At 35.4% G+C, this 19203-nt stretch overlaps 1 protein-coding gene across 1 annotated transcript; it reads right to left on the reverse strand.

The window, feature by feature from the left end:
- Positions 1-673: 673 nt before the first annotated feature.
- On the reverse strand, positions 674-18629 carry LOC130825182 (DExH-box ATP-dependent RNA helicase DExH3-like). Its single transcript, XM_057690276.1, has 19 exons — positions 18108-18629; positions 17153-17307; positions 16841-16928; positions 16489-16725; positions 13369-13464; positions 11974-12162; positions 11693-11852; positions 11483-11613; positions 10649-10816; positions 10298-10570; positions 7826-8020; positions 5288-5491; positions 4685-4754; positions 4423-4571; positions 2937-3245; positions 2700-2759; positions 2463-2615; positions 2268-2378; positions 674-2095 (listed from the first exon to the last, which is right to left on the reverse strand). Exons 1-19 carry the CDS (start codon positions 18453-18455, stop codon positions 1628-1630), a joined length of 3564 nt encoding a protein of 1187 aa, XP_057546259.1. The 5' UTR covers positions 18456-18629; the 3' UTR covers positions 674-1627.
- Positions 18630-19203: the final 574 nt, after the last annotated feature.

The raw sequence follows: 19203 nt of genomic DNA on the forward strand, positions 1-19203 counted from the left end.
ACCGATCCTACGTAAACGATATTATAGACACCCTACGTAAATGATATTGTGAGAATTTTGGGAGACTATTTTGAGAAATTAATTTTTTAAAAATATTGTTTAGGGAAAAAGGAAAATATAACTAATAAATAATCTAGTAAACAATGCTTATCAAAATATCTTTTTTTTTCGATGAATGATAGCCAGATATATGAAGTGTCATGAGGTTTCTTTCTCTCTCGAGTTTCTCTCATGGTTCTAGTGCTCTACCACCTAGACCATATGCACCAAATCCAGCATAATTGACACCAAATTTGCTTATAAGCAATAAGAAATGAACAAATAAATAATAGAAGTACTCCAATAAGCTTCTTTACACTTTCGTATTTATGTAAAGTTGCACATAATGTTATTAACTAAAAGTCAATCGGACTATTAGTTTTATAACTAACAAGAGTGCGTACATTCAACTCCCAGTCCCACCACCCTAAGTGGGAGTCACTTAATAGCATAGGATAATAGGTTGATTATTTTTATGTGATAAAATAAGTAATTATTGCTCTATTGTCTTAATCAAGTTACTGAAACAGTTCAAACCACCAAAGACACAAGTATATATCACCCAAATGTATCCCATAATCCCATAACATAAATACAAATATAATGACAAAGATGAAAGGCAACAAGAGATAAATAGGGTAAGACCTAAGATTAAGATGGCAAAAGTGACAAAAAAATACAAATTGCAAGTTTTCAGGATGCTTGCTTTTTTAAAAAAAAAAAAGAGAACTTGATTAAGACTCAAAAATACAAATACTCCGATGAATTTCTTCTCATTTCCCTATTCTGTATATATATGCAACACATAACAGATTGTAGTAACTAGAAATCAACTTTGACAGAATACAGTTCAGTAACACAAGTATTCTTCCCTAGAGTTCGGTTATATTCATTCTTCACTTTCCGTTTGCTTTGTTTGGCCGCCCTTCGTAGTTGCTACTGCGTGGTAGCTTTATAATGTCGGCTGATGACATGCTTATAACACTAATTATATTATGAATCCAATTAATATTCTACTTATAGTAAGAAACTCATCTGAAAGATTTATGTTATAACTTGGACACCTCTCTACACCCCTCTCCAATTTGCAGCTTCTAGAAAAGCTGAAGTGAATCTAACAATGTAATCTAAGCTAATCTTATTCACCAGCCCAGCGGTATTGTCAGTGTTAAAAGCATCCGACGATAGAACTGAGAACATCCTTTTTCCAATGGCATTTCCCCTGCCGTTATTTTGTAGACATTATCATTGAAAAGAATATAATGTGGTATCTAGGTCAGTCAATTTAATACAAATGAACCATCACTCATCTGAGCTCTTCACCTTCATCATTGAATTTGTATTGATCAATCCAAACAATGAGGAGTCACATCGTTAATTCTCAGCAAAAATAAACCCGCCATTGTATCCTATATATCAGCTGCGATATCCTAATTTTATCAGCCTTGATGAAAGATTTGACCGAAAAACTTATTTCAAAATGCCATCACCAAGACAGAATACAAAACAAAGGAAGGTCATACCAGTAGCCAAGAAAAATGGCATTGTCATCCACAACTGATCTCCACATCCCTTTCTCATTGGACTTTTACCTATCCCAAGTTCTTTTTCCGTATTTTTTGCTGCTTTTCTTCATAAACATAGATAATTGGTCTATATCACCCCGGAATGAAGGGGTATCACCCATCAACCATTGTAAAGCTTCTCCAGCTGCATCCTTTTCCGCCTGCTTTTTATTGTTACAAGGTTGTCCCACAAACTCCAACCCATTGAAACTAACTGTCGAACGGAACTGGTTGTTTTTCAGTTGCCTTGTTTTGTACTCAGCTGTTTCGTGCCCTGCCCTTGCCAGTAAGGTTTGTAATTGACCCTTGGAGTTATCATCACCACCCACATTTTCACACTGCGCACTTTTTGTTTTTGCTGCCTTTTTTGATGGTGTTGGAAGTTGACGACCGAAGACAAATCTACCCTCGCATTGATCTTCTGTTATCAGCATTCTCACTGCAGATAGGAGATCCATGTATTTGCCGATATCCAACTTGGGTTCTGCAAGCTGGATGATACAAAAAGAGACATAAGTAGCCCCTTTCTAGTTCTTTAATGAAGTGAATTTAAGACCTAAAGAGAGTACACTAGTTGAATGAAAGAAAAAAAAAATCCACATTTTGATTAATTTCCATGATATAAATAGGCAATCAACCAACAGAAAAATCTGGAGAGGTCACCTTGCAATGAATTAGCTCTTCAAGTTCTCTTTTCACGGACACATAGATGTCTGCCAAGGCAGGTTTCATAAAAAACTCTAAGTATCCTCCCATCATTTGTAGGTGTCCATCCTGAAGAAAAGCAAGTAGCAAATTAGAAACAACAGATTTCTGCAGTCTCAAACATGGAAACAAATAAAAAATCTTAGATTTTACCTGTAAACCTCTTGAAATGTCTCCTCCAAAAAGTAACAGCACAGAATCTGAAACTGCTGTTGAATCCCTCAAGAACACTGCATTGACCTTCATCTTCTCGTTAAAGACCAGCCATGGATATGGTATTTTAGGCTCTTGAGCATTCACTGAATTCTACGCAAAAAATAAACAAAAGTTGTTTAGATAACCTGCATTCAACTTCGTAATTTAGCATCAGAGCTTGACGAAAAAACTTACCAAATATAGAAGGACCTGTCCATCCTCCATTGTTTTCAACATTATTGACCTCTCTTTATTCTGTAAAGATAATACCAAATTTTCAGTCCTAACAAAATTGTAAATTTAAGAAACTAACAGCATCAATCCAGCTTTCTTTAGAAGCATGCACTCATCGCAGAAACCATAAATTTTAAAATGAAAAAAGTTCTAATGAAATAGCAAAAGGAACAATGATAATTACTACAGGAAATTTACCACAACTGAACAAACACCAGGAAACAGACCCGCACAGATAATTGAACGAACAAGATGCACATCATGGCTCCACTTGTTGCAGCTTTCGTTATCGGGCCCAACAAGACCTGTATCCTTGAGTAAAGAGAAGAACTGCTTCCGCGACGAATCCATAGCTTTCATTGTCTGGGCAGACAAAAAGTTTCTCCAACAATATTCATAACCAGATTTTTCTCTTTCAGCGTCTTTCCATCCTTCAAAAGCTCGCATAAGGGCAAGATGGTCACTGAACTCACGAGCAGAGAATTGAGCCTTTGCAGACTCCGCGAGCTACAAAAACCAAATGAATATTAACAAATAAAACAAACTTCATATATTCAATCATCCACCAAATAAGAAAAAACATACAAATCGTGGGGATGTTTGTTAAAGGCTCAATTTGCTTTTTTAATGACCAAATAAGTGGTTATTCCTTGATGCCAACAATCAGCATTCGAAAGTATTTTTAAGTGGTTTTGGTTCTTTGTCCAAGGGAATTAGAGTTTCCAAATGGATCTTATCCCCATGTTCTTATAGCATATACAGACGAAGTGTCACTTCGAGACACATTAAGAAAGAAAGCTTCTTTTGTTAATCTATTAAATGATACTTGTGCTCTGGGTTATATGGCTTGAGAAAAACAAAAAACTTTAGGATATATAACTGCTGATTGCGATGCGTAGAGAGCAGAGTACTTTCCCTTGCTTCGCTGAGAAGATCTGTTTAAAGCAGGTTGTACTTGATGAATAAATATGACATTTCAAAATTTATCAGTATGTTTTATGGTACACACTTAAGCAGCTACTAAAATTAGTTGGTTAAATAAGTTGATAGAATCAATACGTCAAACAAATTCCTGAAAATGCGAAAAACTTCCATAGGCTTTTCAGTGTCTACTGATGATGCAATTGCAAACTATGGATAGAAATCAGTTTTCTTTCATTTATCTTCTTTTGTAGATTCTTGCTTAGCTCTACTGCTTTTCAAGACAATTGTCTTGTTTATCCAAATGCATGGCAACAGCTAAAAACAGAGTTATTAAGGTTTTTTGTGCCATTATGAGTACTAGATTGTTTTGAATATAATAACATATACATATGCATATACACAAAATCAATGGTCTTACTTCAGATTCTGAACTACTAAATACCTTATTAGTTTTGTCTTTGCCAAAGTTACACTCTATACGTTAAGATAATAAGATTAGACACTTTAACTTAGGAACCTTTATAACAAGGCAACAACAGACTGTCAATCTATCATTTTTTGGTGAATGAACATCTTAATGACACATTACTGTACATGAACAGAAGTTTCCATGTTGCATTAAATTTCAAAGATGCAATTACAGTCATTACATCACAAGATGATGCACAGTCTAATTTATTCAAGGTCCAGTAAAATTTTGCATGGAAAATGAAAATGTGATTTCCCAGCCAAAAACCATAGGTAACAAGTAACAACTTACATCCTTCTTGTCAAAAGGTGTCAAGAACGGGTCTCTGACACTTAAACCAGCAACAACGGTCATTATTGGGTCTAGGCATTGAAACATAGCCCCCAATATTAGCATTTTTCCTAGTTTAGGCTCCACAGGAAGCTTGGATAAGTTCTGGCCTGCAAGGTAACTATTGTTAATAACTCCAACCATGACTAACCATCAGTTTTACAGAAAAAAGTAACCAATAGAAGAATCAGAATTAAGCACCAACTATCAATCAAATTCTTACCTAGCAGAGTAAGATTTTCATTCTCATCCAGAGCTCCAATAATCTTCAAAAAATCAATAGCATTTTGAACCTAAAATGGTAAAACTACATTATTACAACAATAACATTACTCCAATGTTTTAAAGCATAGACAGGGTGGGGGTTGGGGGGGTTCACAGCATCTCCCTTGAATGGCTAAGAGGCTGTTTCCATTTAACCCAGATCAAAAGTAAAACTACTTGAAAACATTGCATTGCCCAATGCCAGTCAGTGCCTCTCATATGCAGAGTTTGGGCAGAGTTTAAAAATACACAGGCAAGTGAGCAATACAACCTTATCTATGTAATATTAGAAGTTGTTGCCTATTGACCCTTGATTGCAAAACATCATATGCAACTTCAAATGAACAAGAAGTGCTATAGCTTGATGAGCCATTTTAATACAAATAAATTAATTATATCATTCAATCGCTGCAATTGTAATTGTAAATATCTGAGCCAAAAATAAACAAAAATGACAGGAATAGAAAATTTTTTTTCTGCCGAAGGCAATGCATACAAAGCTTAGAAACAAGCTCTGAAACACCCAAGACAAAGAGTAAGAGAGAAACACATCTGTAAGTACCGATAATGGTTCAGGGGGTTGCAAAGCCTTTGACAGAAACTCAGAAACATCACCAAGCTGTAAGCTTTTAATCTGAAGACAAAGAGATTGTAGAGGTGTCCTCAAAAGTTCAGGCAACTGATAATCACTGAATGCATCATGGACACATTTAGGGTAAAGATGGTAACAATCCCCGGGTTGAACACGACCAGCTCTACCTCTTCGCTGCAATTAGAGAAGAAAATTAGCATTTACGTTGAAAATACAAGACACTTGGCACTATAAAAAATTTAAGTAATTCAAACAAGTTCTACAACTTGAGGTTTGATTTACAAAGATGAAGGACAGAAGAGTATTTTTTGGGTTTAGGGCTAGCTCAGGACAGAATAGTGCAAGCTTTGGAGTTTGAACCATATCAGATTTAATTTATAATACTTCATGTAATGTATTTTAGTTTGTTGCAAAAAGTAATGAATACAGTTGAAAAAGATGATGTTTCTAAGGTAACAACTTCTCTAGAAAAAAATTCCTCATGTATCCCTAGATTGCTTTTTGATGGCCATGAAACTAGCAAAAGAGAAGATTCTGAGTTAGAATGTAGCTATGGAGGCAGTGGAGTGGTTAGACAGGAAGATAGTACGTATTCTGTATTGGGCAATTTTTTGGCAGACTTCACGCAATATAGCAAAGGCTCTTCACAAGATTTCAATTGTTAAGGCTCATACATTGAAAACGGGATCTGATGGAGTAGGAAGGGGGATAAGGGAAGCATGGGAGTACACAAGGAGAGGTCACATTATGTCTTTTTGCATTGAATTGGTTCATGTAATCAACCCCATTATTTGGGATTTAGGCTTTGACATTATTGTGATTGTTGTTGTAATTCAAGTTATTGAAAGAAAAATTTTAGAATATCATTCCCAAATTCATCTTATACCTCAATTTTCTTTTTAAAAACTCTTCATTTCGAGTACATGGAATCCCCATCTCATAACATTTGAACAATCTAAACCTTGTTCCTTGCATCTTAAAATCAAGTAATAACACACCTATTACCCACCATATGTATTACCAGTTGCCAGTTATATCTTGATTGTAACTTCTCAATTAATGTTACACATCAAGTAAAGGTAATTGATCTTCACCATCATCACCGCTCTTGTGCGCTTCAACATCCTTTGTGTCACACATTTCTCATCATTATTACTAGTTAAAGCATTTTCATCGCTTACTCCCCTTTCACACAACACAATCCATCTCATCATTCAAATTTTTCTTTTGATTTTTTTCTTAAGTTTTATATTATGGACTAGAGCATATGAACTTATTTTAGTGATTCTTATTTTAGTGAGGTTGCAATTGGTGTTTTGCCATCAAGGTCAACCAAAAGAAGCCTCCTTGTTTTTACAACGGCTAGATCGTGCACACTCAAACACCAGCAATATAAACATGAATACCCTGCAAGAGAGTTAAACTTTGTAGCCATCAAATTTGAAAATTTTTGGTGTTGACCCCATTGTTTCCCTAAATGGAACATGATAAATGTAGGACGGGAACGAGAAAGCAAAGCGCTACCTACGCAAGAAACTACCTAAAGTAACTTACGAAAAATGTTGGTACAATAACGTTTTTCCATTTTTTAAAAAATATGTTGGTAAAACTCTGAAAAATTAAAAAGATAAGAACGATTAATAATATAAATATTCTTTTGTTAACAACTTGCAATCTAGGTGTAAAATGAAGAAGATGAAGTGGAGACTGCAATTTTTTATAAGGAAAGGAGTAAAATTCTCACGGGACTCCTATTAAATGATCAAGGAAGTAGGACAGACCTCTCATATTTATCTCAACACAAAGAGAGCATAATTAACAAAAAGCTTACTTAAGAGCCACAGACCTACAAAGTACCAATTAGATCAAAAAGATTGAGAAACAGTAAAGAGATGCGTCGACCACTGTCTAGTAGGTAAAAGTTGGGGACAAGAGAACAATTTCTCTTCTTTTCTCTCTCCTCCATGGCAAATTCAAAAAGAAAAGTGGATCGAGGCCTCCCCTGTTTTAGGTCACGTCCCAATCTCCTATAATAATCCAAATCACATTTATCTGAAAATCGGACGCACCAACTGGATTGCCTATCAGTAGTCTGACTTGTGTTCTAGGTAACTACAGTTGACCCTCTCAAAGCATGTTGTCTACAAATAGCTCACCTTGTTACCCAGCATTTGCAATCAAACAACGCTTAAGGAAATGGAAGGAAAAAGAGACATGCAAGTGAGAGTAACAATGACTCACAAGCGAACACCAAATGAATCTCAACAACAGGCTGAATATGTTAAAACGCTAGCAAAACTAAAATGAACAAGAAAGGACAAAAACTAACACAAAGAACACTGGACATGGGTTTTACACCCTCGCAAATAGTCAATTAAAAATAAAAAAATATATCCATTTAAGAATTTCTGTGTTACTTATATTTCCTGAGTAACAGCACTCTACAGAACACAAATCATCCCCCTTTTAAAGGAAAAATGGCTTGAAGAATAGGACTATTAAATTTACCTGACGAGCAGCAGCTTTAGAGATCCAGGAAGGTAGCAAGCAGGGAGTGTTATTCAATGCATCATATGAAGTCTCCTTCGCTTTACCACAATCAACAACAAAGACTACATCATTTATGGTGATACTGGTCTCGGCCATATTTGTTGCAAGTACTATTTTCCTCACTCCTTCTGGAGGCCTATCAAATATCAGTCTCTGTATGCAAACCAGTTGAATAACTATTAGTATAATATTATAATTACAATTCGGAAGCAAACTATAATGTCCAAAATGAACATAAGTTGAAGCTTAAAATTTCCAAAGTATTAAATGAATAGATAGTAAACAGAAAAATAAAATGAAGAAAAAGACTGACAATACTGAATAATTCAAGTCAGATGAGACATAGTTGCCTAGAAATATCTTTCCATCAGCATGTGAGCAGAAGATGACGCAAACAAAGCGCACTAATGCATTTTGACTGAGCCTGTTTACAAAGTCTATAATATAAAGGATCGTGTCTCACTTCAAAGAGGCGTGCACCATAGTGCAAGAATGCAATAACAATCGTGATCACGGTCGTAATGCCTAAATATCGGTCAAAAGTATGAGATTCCCCTTGATACAGCCCTATACACGGTTTTTACACCTTTACAATGCGGGAAATATAGTTCATTTTGTTTGAAAACCTTTATAAAGCGGTCAATGCAATGCCTTGTTTTTGCACTATGGCTTGCACCTCATGCCTAGCGCTTTGCCTTTGGGACCTAAGACCCCTATAGTTGCGCCATAAGCCTTTCGAAGCATTGCTATAAAGTCGAATTGGAATCTAAAGCAGATGACCTTGTCACTTTTTATATATATTCTCTTGAAGATTTTAAAAAAACATTTCATTACCCCAACGCTATAAAATGGCTCCCAAGCGGATTTTTTTTGGGGGGAGGGGGTCTGATGTACACAACCCTACCCTAGTTAATGATAACCAAAAGATTGTTTCCGATTGACCTTTGGTCGCAATTCAAATAAATAAGAAGTGCAAATAGTTTTAATGAGCGATTTTGATAGTCCATAGTCCACATATCTTTGGCCTCATCGGCTCATCGAAATAAGGGAGTAATGACATAAAAAAGAATATAAGTAAAATTAGAAAGAAAGAAAGTAAAAAAATTAACTTCTAATGTTTTTGTCAAAACTCTTAAAAACTTAGCTTAGGGTTCTTAATCCGATGCAAAAATCTAGCACACTTCCATTCCGGAGAACATAAAGAGACTAGTTTCTAGTTTGTTCCTTAAATGAACTAAGAAACCATTCATTTACTCCAACTTGTTTCTCGATGTTTGGCTTAAGTGGTTTATAAGGCAATCCAGCAATTCAGACCTACAAGTTTTGTATGAAGACTAAGTGGACTGGTTCAGCAGGTTGGTTTCATGACAGGTAGGATTGTACTAGCACAAAAACTATGCAACTTAAAAAGAGCAAAACAAATCAAACAGGTAAGGTCTAAATGACAAGTGGACCTCTACAAACCCACTAAAAGAACATACTTTAAAATATAAAGCTCTAATCATATTGTAATAAGGCTGCTTGAAACCTGGCTCTCGTACAAATAAATTGAACCATACAAGAACATATGGTTTGCTTTAGCTCAGTCTTTGTTACTCACAAGCAAGTATCAAAAACTCAAAAAGTGGGAAGAAACATGTAGTATAATAGTAGCACATAAACAAAACTTGGATAACGGAAACTCCAAAATACACAAATTTAATAACGCACTAACAATGCCACTACGAGATTAAATTCAGCTAAGAAAATAAACACCATATCTTACAGGTACTTACAAAATTCTCAAATTTCCTATTCCAATTCAATTCAGAAAACAACGGCTCCTATAAAAATATAAGAAATTTATGTGGAATGAATATTGGGATACATACAAAACTCTTCAATAATTAGCAGTACAAAGCATCATTTTTTAGCATCATTTCATGGAGTTGTATGAACTGAAACTGGACTACATTCTTCCTACACACCATGTGACAGGTGTTTATGAACTAGACAACAGATCAGTTTGAAAGGGAGTCTTTAGACACACTTTGCTTTGTTGACGCTTACAAGCAAATTATTTAAATCCCTATGAGGAAGTGTACAAGAAAAAGGGACCAATAGGAGTACTAAAATTCTCACAATTATTCGGCTACTACAAAGACAATGTTAATACAATTAGAATGGAAATTTATTGAACCATGAAAATAAGCATGCTTACATCAGTAGCTATGTAGCGAACTCACTCAAACATATGAAAGCACGCATGACAAAACCCAAAGGCAGCAAATACACAGGGTGAAAAAGTATAATAACGAGTTATAATTTATTATTCAACTCTGGCAATAAATGCTCAGATGCTCTAAAAATTCATCTGAGCCAATTACATGTTTAATAGATAATCTGGACGATATTAGGGGGAGGGAGGGAGGGAGAGAGAGAGTAGTACACCTGTTCAGAACTAGCCATGGAACCATGGCATGCAAGCAGCAAAACCTTGTTTGGATCTCCAAGTAAAGGATGGCTTTGAAGCTGGTCCTTCAAAGAGTTGATATCCTCCCAACCAGTCATAAAAACTAAAATTGCACCAGGTCTTTCGTTCTTACATATGTGGCACAGCACATGTTCAATAAGATTAAAACCAATGGAATCCGGGTTCCAACAAGACAAAGAGTCTCTAGTCCAACGACTATACCCATGAAAATCAGCATCTTCTAATGCCTCCTGCCTCAAGTTCAGTATGAATACAACATCATCAGAGAAAGAAAAGCGTCAAAATGCATTTTGAAAAATCTTTATTACCTCTACTGCTGAAGCAATGTGAGTTTTTCTCTTTCTAACAGATTGTTTCTGCATCTTCCAAATCTTTTCTTGACCATAATCATCAATCTGATTATAGGGGGTCAGCCTATATCCAGTGTTTTCCAAGATATTCTCCAGAAAATGAGCACGTACAGGATATGTGAAACCCTGAAAAACGATTATCAAAGAGTCAAATGCTCTGGTTTCACAACCCTTCATCATTTCCTTGGCAATTGATGTTGTGCCAAAGGTTTGACATGGCTCAATGACATGATTACTTAATTATTTCTCATATAAATGATATTGGTGTTACCTTTTTCATTGTTCAGAAAAACCAAACTGAGAAATGGGGAAAAATTTATGAGCCACAACATTGCAGAGGTCAATTCTGGCCCAAAATTCCCTTTCCCTATCTTGATTATCCTCAACCAAACTGCCCCTAATACTCTGACATCCTCTCCCTAAGTTATAATAAAGATTGCATTGACATAGTTCATTTCCTATCGTCTTCTAATTCTATTTTTTTTTTTAATTAATCTTCCAATTTTCATTTAAAAAAAGGTTTGGGTAGTTAAACTGACATCATCAGCATGAATGAAATATTCTCTACCCCGAAACACCAAATTAATATATGCTAGATAGCTTGCTTACAACATTTGATTGCAGAGATGGGGGACTAGAAAAAAATATTTAAATAAAGGAGAAAATCAAAATGCAGAAATAGACTTAAATTATGTCGCATACTCAATACCACTTTATCAACATAAACAAAGTCCCAAGCAAAAATACCTCACATCAAATAGATAAAGCCCTTACTAAATGCCATAAACTTACAGGAATGTGTAGTGTAGGAGCTCCACCAAAAAATGAGGAGAAAAGCTCAGCATTTAGGGTTGCACTCATCAAAATCAACCTTAAATCAGGTCTTCGGGGTAGGAGATCTTTCAACACAATTAGGAGAAAATCTGGTACAAATTCAGCATCCGGTAAGACTTGGTCTGTCCATTAACAAACATAATGAACAGGTAAAAACGCCAACTTTACCTTCATTCATTCCACGTTCATGAATTTCATCAACAATAACATGAGATACACCACTCAGATCTCGATCAACCAGCAGTCTCCTCAACAGCACACCAGTGGTGCAGAAAAGGAGTCGTGTGTCCCTCCCTTTCATTCCCTCCAATCTTATTTTGTAGCCAACCTATAAGCAGAATCAGAATACATTTACATGCTAAAGCTTTAGACCACATTCAAGAGCTCTAAGATATCAGCTCACAGCACTATAAGGATAAACAGTCTTAGAATAAAAGGTGGGAACTCACTGATTCTCCAAGTTGCTCTCCTCGTTCAGAAGCAACCCTCTCAGAAACAGACATAGCTGATATTCTTCTCGGCTGAGTACAAACAATATTACAACTAGCGCCACGAGCAGCTACAATTTCAGACTCTAAAATGAATTGCGGGAGTTGAGTTGTTTTACCACAGCCAGTTTCTCCTGAGACAACTACTACCTGCACAAAAGACACTAGTTAACTTTTCAAAAAAAGAAAATTACATACATAGTCACACACACACACACTGTATACTTGCACATCAAGGTGTTCACACCTCAGTAGTAGAGCTCACCTGCCATAATAATGGCAAGGGTTTGACCCATAACTTATACCAAGGTCCAATCAAAACCCACAACTGTGTTCTTGAGAAAGCCAGCCAATGGGCTCATACCCCCAGCCATTACTTAATTTAGTGTGTGTGTGTTATATAGGGGAGAGATCCATTGAGAAGGGGTTGAAAATGAGAAGGGTAAGAACGACTTTACACCCTTGATTTTACTAAAATAAAAAAATGTTCTTAATTCATAACATAGTATCCTTTTTTGTATATATAGTAACCAAACAAAATCAAACAAAAATCCTTCTCACCCTTCTCATTTTAAAATCCTTCTTATTTGATCCTTCATCTATATATATATATATATATATATATATATATATATATATATATATATAACGAAAGAAGTTCAAGTGAGAATCATTCTTATATGAAAACCGTGAGAACCAATCTGCCTGACAAACAAGTGTTACTTTTATAATAAAAGGTGTTACATTTAGGCCAATATATTTTTCAAAAAAAAACATGAAACAAAACTGACAAAAAGGTGTTGCTTTTTACATAAGAAGGTGTTACTTTTTGGAATAAACATGTTACTTTTCAGAGATTAATAAAAAAGAAAAAGTTAATAAAGTAATATTACTTTTACATAAAAAGGTGTTATTTTAAGACAAAAAGTTATTACTTTTAGCCAAAAAAAAAAAAAGGTTACTTTATATTTAATTTTTTTTTGAAAAATAGTTTTTAATCTGAAAGTAACACTTTTTTGGAGCACTGATTTTAGGAAAAGAAAATCATGATTCATTTACTTCTTGTTGATGTGAGGTAATGAGTATCGATTCCTTTTGGATCATGAATCCAACCCAAACATTATTTTCACAAATGTATATGGGTAAAAGAGCTACCTTAGAGTCGTAAGATAAGCTTGGATATATCTAACTCCCTTATACCACCCTACTTTCGAGACATTGGGACAATGTTTTGTAAGTAAAATATTTTTACATGAATATTAAACAGTAAGTATGCACAAACGGTTTGGCACCATCTTCAAGAACAACGAACAAACAAATGCGATAATTATTGAATCTTAACAGTAGACTGGAAACCTGATTTTCTGCTATCGTCTTTAAGAAAGCATCCCTCTCTTTGTACGCGGGTAGGCTTCTTCGAAATTGTAGCATCTTTTGACCCTCTGGTGAATCCTGAACCAAAAACATCAACACCATTACTAAATATAAATATTGGACAAGAAGAAGCAAGAATCAAATATGCCACACTACTCAATATTAAGACTTTGTGGGGGCTGAAGGAAAGAGAAGATTACAAACCTATTTCATTCTGTTCCAAATGTAGTCAAATGGTATTTTGACCAACAAAGCAAAACTTATACACGAAAGATAATATCTATTAATTTTAAAACAAAAAACAATAAGAAATATGGGACATATAAAACGTATAAGGGAATACAGATAAAACCAAACAAAGCAATAAGTCATTTGGAGAAACACAAATGATATGCTTCTACTGACTGACCCAAAATACATCTCGGGGTTAAAATTTGGCAAATTCTATCCCACATTTTCTATCCCACAATGTCTCAGCATAAAATCACCAGATTCATCAATAATGACAAAAAAAAGCCACGATACTGCGAAAATCTTTCCGAGAGTATCCTCAAGAAAAAACACATTTATCAAGCCTTTAAAGTAACAAAAGAGCAACTGTAGTTTAAGACAAGGTAATCAAGCATTTGATTTCAAATCGTCAATAGGAAGAAATTGTAGGATGGTAAGATCCTACAAATAAACTCAAATATGGTAACATTATTAGTCCCTAATCATTATTATACATTTCAAACGTTAAATATTGTAATATAAAAACTTTTCAATTACATTCTTTTAAGAATAAAATTAAAAAAAAAATCATTCAATAATTGATATAAAACTTCATATCAATAAAGATCTACTATTAAGCATATGTGTGTATGTGAAAATAATTAACGAAAGATGGTTATAAGAAAAATTAATTATAAATGAGAATAAATTTGTTGAATCGGATAGCTCGCGAGATCGTGTTATTATCCTACCACTCAAAATTGTATTCCAATTAGGATCATAGTCATGAAATCATTAATAGGAATCGGGATTTCAATAACAATACTTAAAATTAAACATATCCATGCCTTAATCAAAATGCCCAAACAAAAGAGTTTTTGAGGAAATGAACTTTATGATATGTTGTAAAGGTCTTTACCTCATACAAGTTATACAACACTATCAATAACTCCAATATCCCAACAATATGGGGCTAGCTCATAGTGAAAAAATCTAATCGCGATCATACATGAAACAGCTTATAGCGTCAATGCGGCTTCACAATTATCTTGACTTAAAATTTCGGTTGCGATAATCTCAACTCCTTTACAATATGATTGTAATTACTAACAAAGATTGTACTTCACTCGGCCTTATCTAACACTAAACATCAACCATAATGCCAAAATATGATTTCGCAATATTATTTTTACACTATGTCTGCAACTCAAAAATCAATTTCAATAATCATTACACAAATTCTCTTCCATCATACCTAATTATTTCTTAGAAAATATCAAAAATAATCAAAATATAATGCTCATTAGCACAAACAATTGATTAAATTAAAATATAGCCAAGTATTATAGGGTTTTCTCAACTAAGGTAAAATTAACCTATAGCAATTGGTTTTTCAGATTAAAAGGGGAAAAACAAAAACCCATTCCACCTCACCACCACCAACCCTTCACCCTGCATTTCGAGGATGACATTTCAAAGACTTGATCGGAATTTTGACCTTGTTGAACCTTCAAAGTTCAAAGAGAAAATGAAGAAGCTTCAAGCTATTTGTGAACCTGCCATTGGACAATACTGACTACTAATCCCATTAATGAACTTTTTTATTCAGTAAAATTGAACTTGCCTATTTTGATATTGTAGGCCATAATGATCCTAATAAGATCATTCCCATTGGAAAAAATGAGATACAAGTGTAGATCAGAATTAAGGAGGCCACCATGTAGCAACCTAAGTACATGAAGATGTACATGAACGTGGATATACGCATCTTTCTCCTTTAAATCTAAGTGATAAAGTCTCTTGAACATTAAAGTTACTTAGCCCTCCATCTTGCTTGAGTCGCATCGATCTTGTCCTCCACAATCAATATTAGGGACCAGTGGGTGGTAGAAAGTGGGTATTGGTAGAGCAGGAACTTTACTTTTGCTTGCAATTGGTGGAGGGTGGGGAAATTCACCGGTGTTGGGGGATGGGTTAGGATTAGGGTTAGTTAAGGTTAGGGTTGGGGTTAGGGTTGGGGATAGGGTTGGGTAGTGTCTGCACAAGGGTTGGGAAGGAAGTGGTCAAGAGCTGCAAGTGAGGAGACGATGGTGGCGAGAGGAGGCTTTAAGAGAGTGGGTGGTGGTGGGGTGGGATGGGTTTTTGTTTTTTTAAGTTTTGACCAATTTAGCAAATCACAAGTTATTCGAGTTTATTTTTAGAAAACTTTATAGTTGGGTATATTTTGAGCCTTGAGGTAATCAATAGTGGCATTTATTTATGAGCTGATGGACAATAGTTCAAATCATTTTTGATACTTTTTCCTACTTCTTATGCTCCTACAAATCTCCATTACTCATGTCATTTTGCCACAAGAGAAAGCACCCAAAAACGGTTGAAATGCATAAGTAAACTACAAAATACTTTCCCCTAAATAAAGAGAGAGTACAAAAATCTCATATCTATATCACATATCCATATTGTCGTCTCCTCTTTACAGTACCATAATGTCCCCTCCATATTGCTCTTTCATAGTAAATAATTATGAGCAACTACCCAATCCTCATGCACCACCAACACTCAAGAAATAGACACTTACTAAAAATTTTCAATCATCAACAACGTCTCATGGTGAAGCAAAATGAGTAACCTTCCACAAGAATGGCAAGCCCCAACTATTATTGGAATTCAAGAGCTTTACACCATTGCATTTAAAATGATCTTAAGTCAAGGGAGAAGTAGTATGCAAGAAATTCAAAGTGACCTATTTCATGCTACATTCAAGACATACCATGTACATAATATGGATATACTATACATAAATTTGTTGGCAATTCAAACTAAAAATAAATAAGAGATAACACAACAAGCAGAGATACAACCAAAGGCTTTGTCAAAAAAATGACGTAAAACCTGCCATTCCTGCTGCCGATCCCGTAGTTGCAGACTTTTCCGCCGAAGTATTCTCTCCTTCGATGGACTTATCTGAGTTGTGGGCTCAGGCTGATTGTACACAACTTCCTGCTTATTCGGATAATTGATCTGCAAAACAGAATAAATTGAAGAAGTCCCTTGATTCGAGGATTTTTGAGACCGGTGCCTCTTGAGAAGAAATCCCACATCCTTTTGAAGATCAAGTGGAAGTACAACCTGGATTGGTACCAAGAAACAAAATTATGACGTGATGCTCTTTACAATCATACATAAACAGAGCTAGTAAGAAAAATCTGGCATGGAAAAAGTCATTACAAAAATAAAATGTTACCTCTCGTTGTGGACGCTTATCATCCAGATCATGACGATAATTTGCCAAGGGAACTTTACTAAAAACCACCACTTTGGAATATTGGCGGCTGCAACATAGAAAAATTTAGCAGTATGATTATGAATCACAAAAGGAACAGTGTACTGAATGCCAGATGTGATTGCAAAACTTTGTGAATAATTTCGAATATTTTGGAATTCTACACTACAAAACCTTTACAAAGAGATCACGAGTGGTAATGCAACCAACATTAAATACGCTGAATCGCTGATAAAATACAGTAAAAACATAATTATAACAAATTGCCAATACCTATGCAGACCCATTCTAGTGGCCAATGCAGAAAGTTGCTCAAAGTCACGCCTGTCCTTTCTCTCTCTTGACACAATTTCTTGCTCATCTTTGTTTCTAACAAGCATTGTCAATTTCCATCTCCACTGGTCAATGTTGTCGAGAGTAGAAGATTGCTGAAAAGAACCCGGTATTACAACAAGATTCTTGTTTATATTGAAGTTCCATCAGAAACTATTGAATTAACCAGCGTGACGCCGTGACGTAAACAATACAGGTCAAAGAAACATGAAATTCAAAAAATGTGACAATCACTGAAAACATGGGTTATGCAATTTATCATTTTCTATCTCTTTAGACTTAGGAAGACAACGAAGTGCCTAAGAGACTAGCCTAAACGAGACAATGAAGTGTGCAGGCACAATCCAGTTTCTTCATGTCATTATTCACTCATGTCGTACAGACCATTTTTGGCCTCCCTTGTCCTCCTTTCATACTAATAATGCTTCAGTTGTCCACTTACTTACCTCCTTTTGTATTAGCACATCCTTTGGCCATCGGTGTTTGAACCAGCATAGCAAACAGTCCTTCATCTTAATTTTAAGATTCATAGCCTTTATCCTGCACTAAATATCTTAGTAATCTTACACTCAAAAGTCCATATTTTATCACCTCGTTTCGAATTTGGTTCTTCAAGTTACATCCATCTATCGGAATTCGGAACATGACAGATTGACAGTTGATGCGAAAGGCGAATAGTACAACTTCCCTTTTCCTTAAGATACACACCCTAATACCCTAATTATAAATCAGTGAGACCCCTCTTCGTTCAAATGATATCTGATTCTTATTATTGCAATCCAATTAAAACACAACGAAAGCTAGAAAATGGCAAAGTAACAAACAAATGACAAAGTATTAATTCATTCATAAAAGTTAATACTCATAATAGCAAAACAAGAAGTCAAGGACTCACCAATTGCTGCGCAGAAGAAGATTCCCTATCAGAATCATCATCAGAGTAATCATCATAAGCAAACCTCCCAAATTCCTTGCTTTGATGAAACCAATTCGGCAACTTCTCATTACTTCTCCGTATCAACTCATACGATCTTCCTGAAGCAGCAACACTAAACCGCCAAAGAAAAGGCCTATAAACTAAGGATTTGTATGACTTTTGCGCACCAAATGGAAGGCCTGAGAAAGGTCTCCACGGACATAAAGAATAATAAATGTTATGAAAATTCCTTGCAGGTTTAAGAGACATGGCGAGGCGTGGAGTTGTGCGGAAACAGCCATGTAAGAAGGGAGAAGAATAGGGCATGGCGATCAGAATGGAGTATTAGGGTTTAGATAGAGAAAGAAAGAGACATTAGAGAGTGCCTGAAATGGTGTGACACAGAAGAAGAAGATGGTATGCTCTGTTTTCTTTGTTGTTAAATTAGGGAGTGGCTGCGGTTAGTCCAAGTTTCCAGCGCCAGTCTAACCTCTTCAAGGCTTCAACTAGAGCGGTTCCAAACAGTTTCGATAGACTCAAAATTTATCGACCTTCTGACTGAACTTCATTTGACTCGATTTTAAAATGATCTACAATTATGTAAAAAAAACAAAATGTGCACAAAACGCAATTTCAAATCAACTCAAAACACCTAACACGAAATCAACCCACCGACCCGAATAAATACTTATAGCTTTAACTCAAAATTTATTCCCTACATATGATTCTGTTCGGGGCAAGGAAGCTATGGTACGGTTCACGACTTTGGTTACTAGTTGTCTAAGTGCGTGTAAATTGTGGGTCATTGTAACTAGCTAAATAAGTATTCGAGCAACTATGTGCACTATAAAACGTTTTACTATTATTTTAATGAATAATTATATTTTTTAAAATAATTAGCATTTAAGCGTCAAGAGCTGTTCATGGGCGAGCTACTCGCCAGGCCCGGTCCGCCCGGCTCGAAAAACGGACGGGCATAGACAGCGGTTTTTAAAAAAAATTTAAGTTTGGACAGGTAGTACCCGCCCGCCAAGATAAATGGGCGGGTAGCGACACTAAAAAAATACCCGCGGGT

This window comes from Amaranthus tricolor, chromosome 10, assembly GCF_026212465.1.
Source record: "Amaranthus tricolor cultivar Red isolate AtriRed21 chromosome 10, ASM2621246v1, whole genome shotgun sequence".
NCBI classification, from domain to species: Eukaryota; Viridiplantae; Streptophyta; class Magnoliopsida; order Caryophyllales; family Amaranthaceae; genus Amaranthus; species Amaranthus tricolor.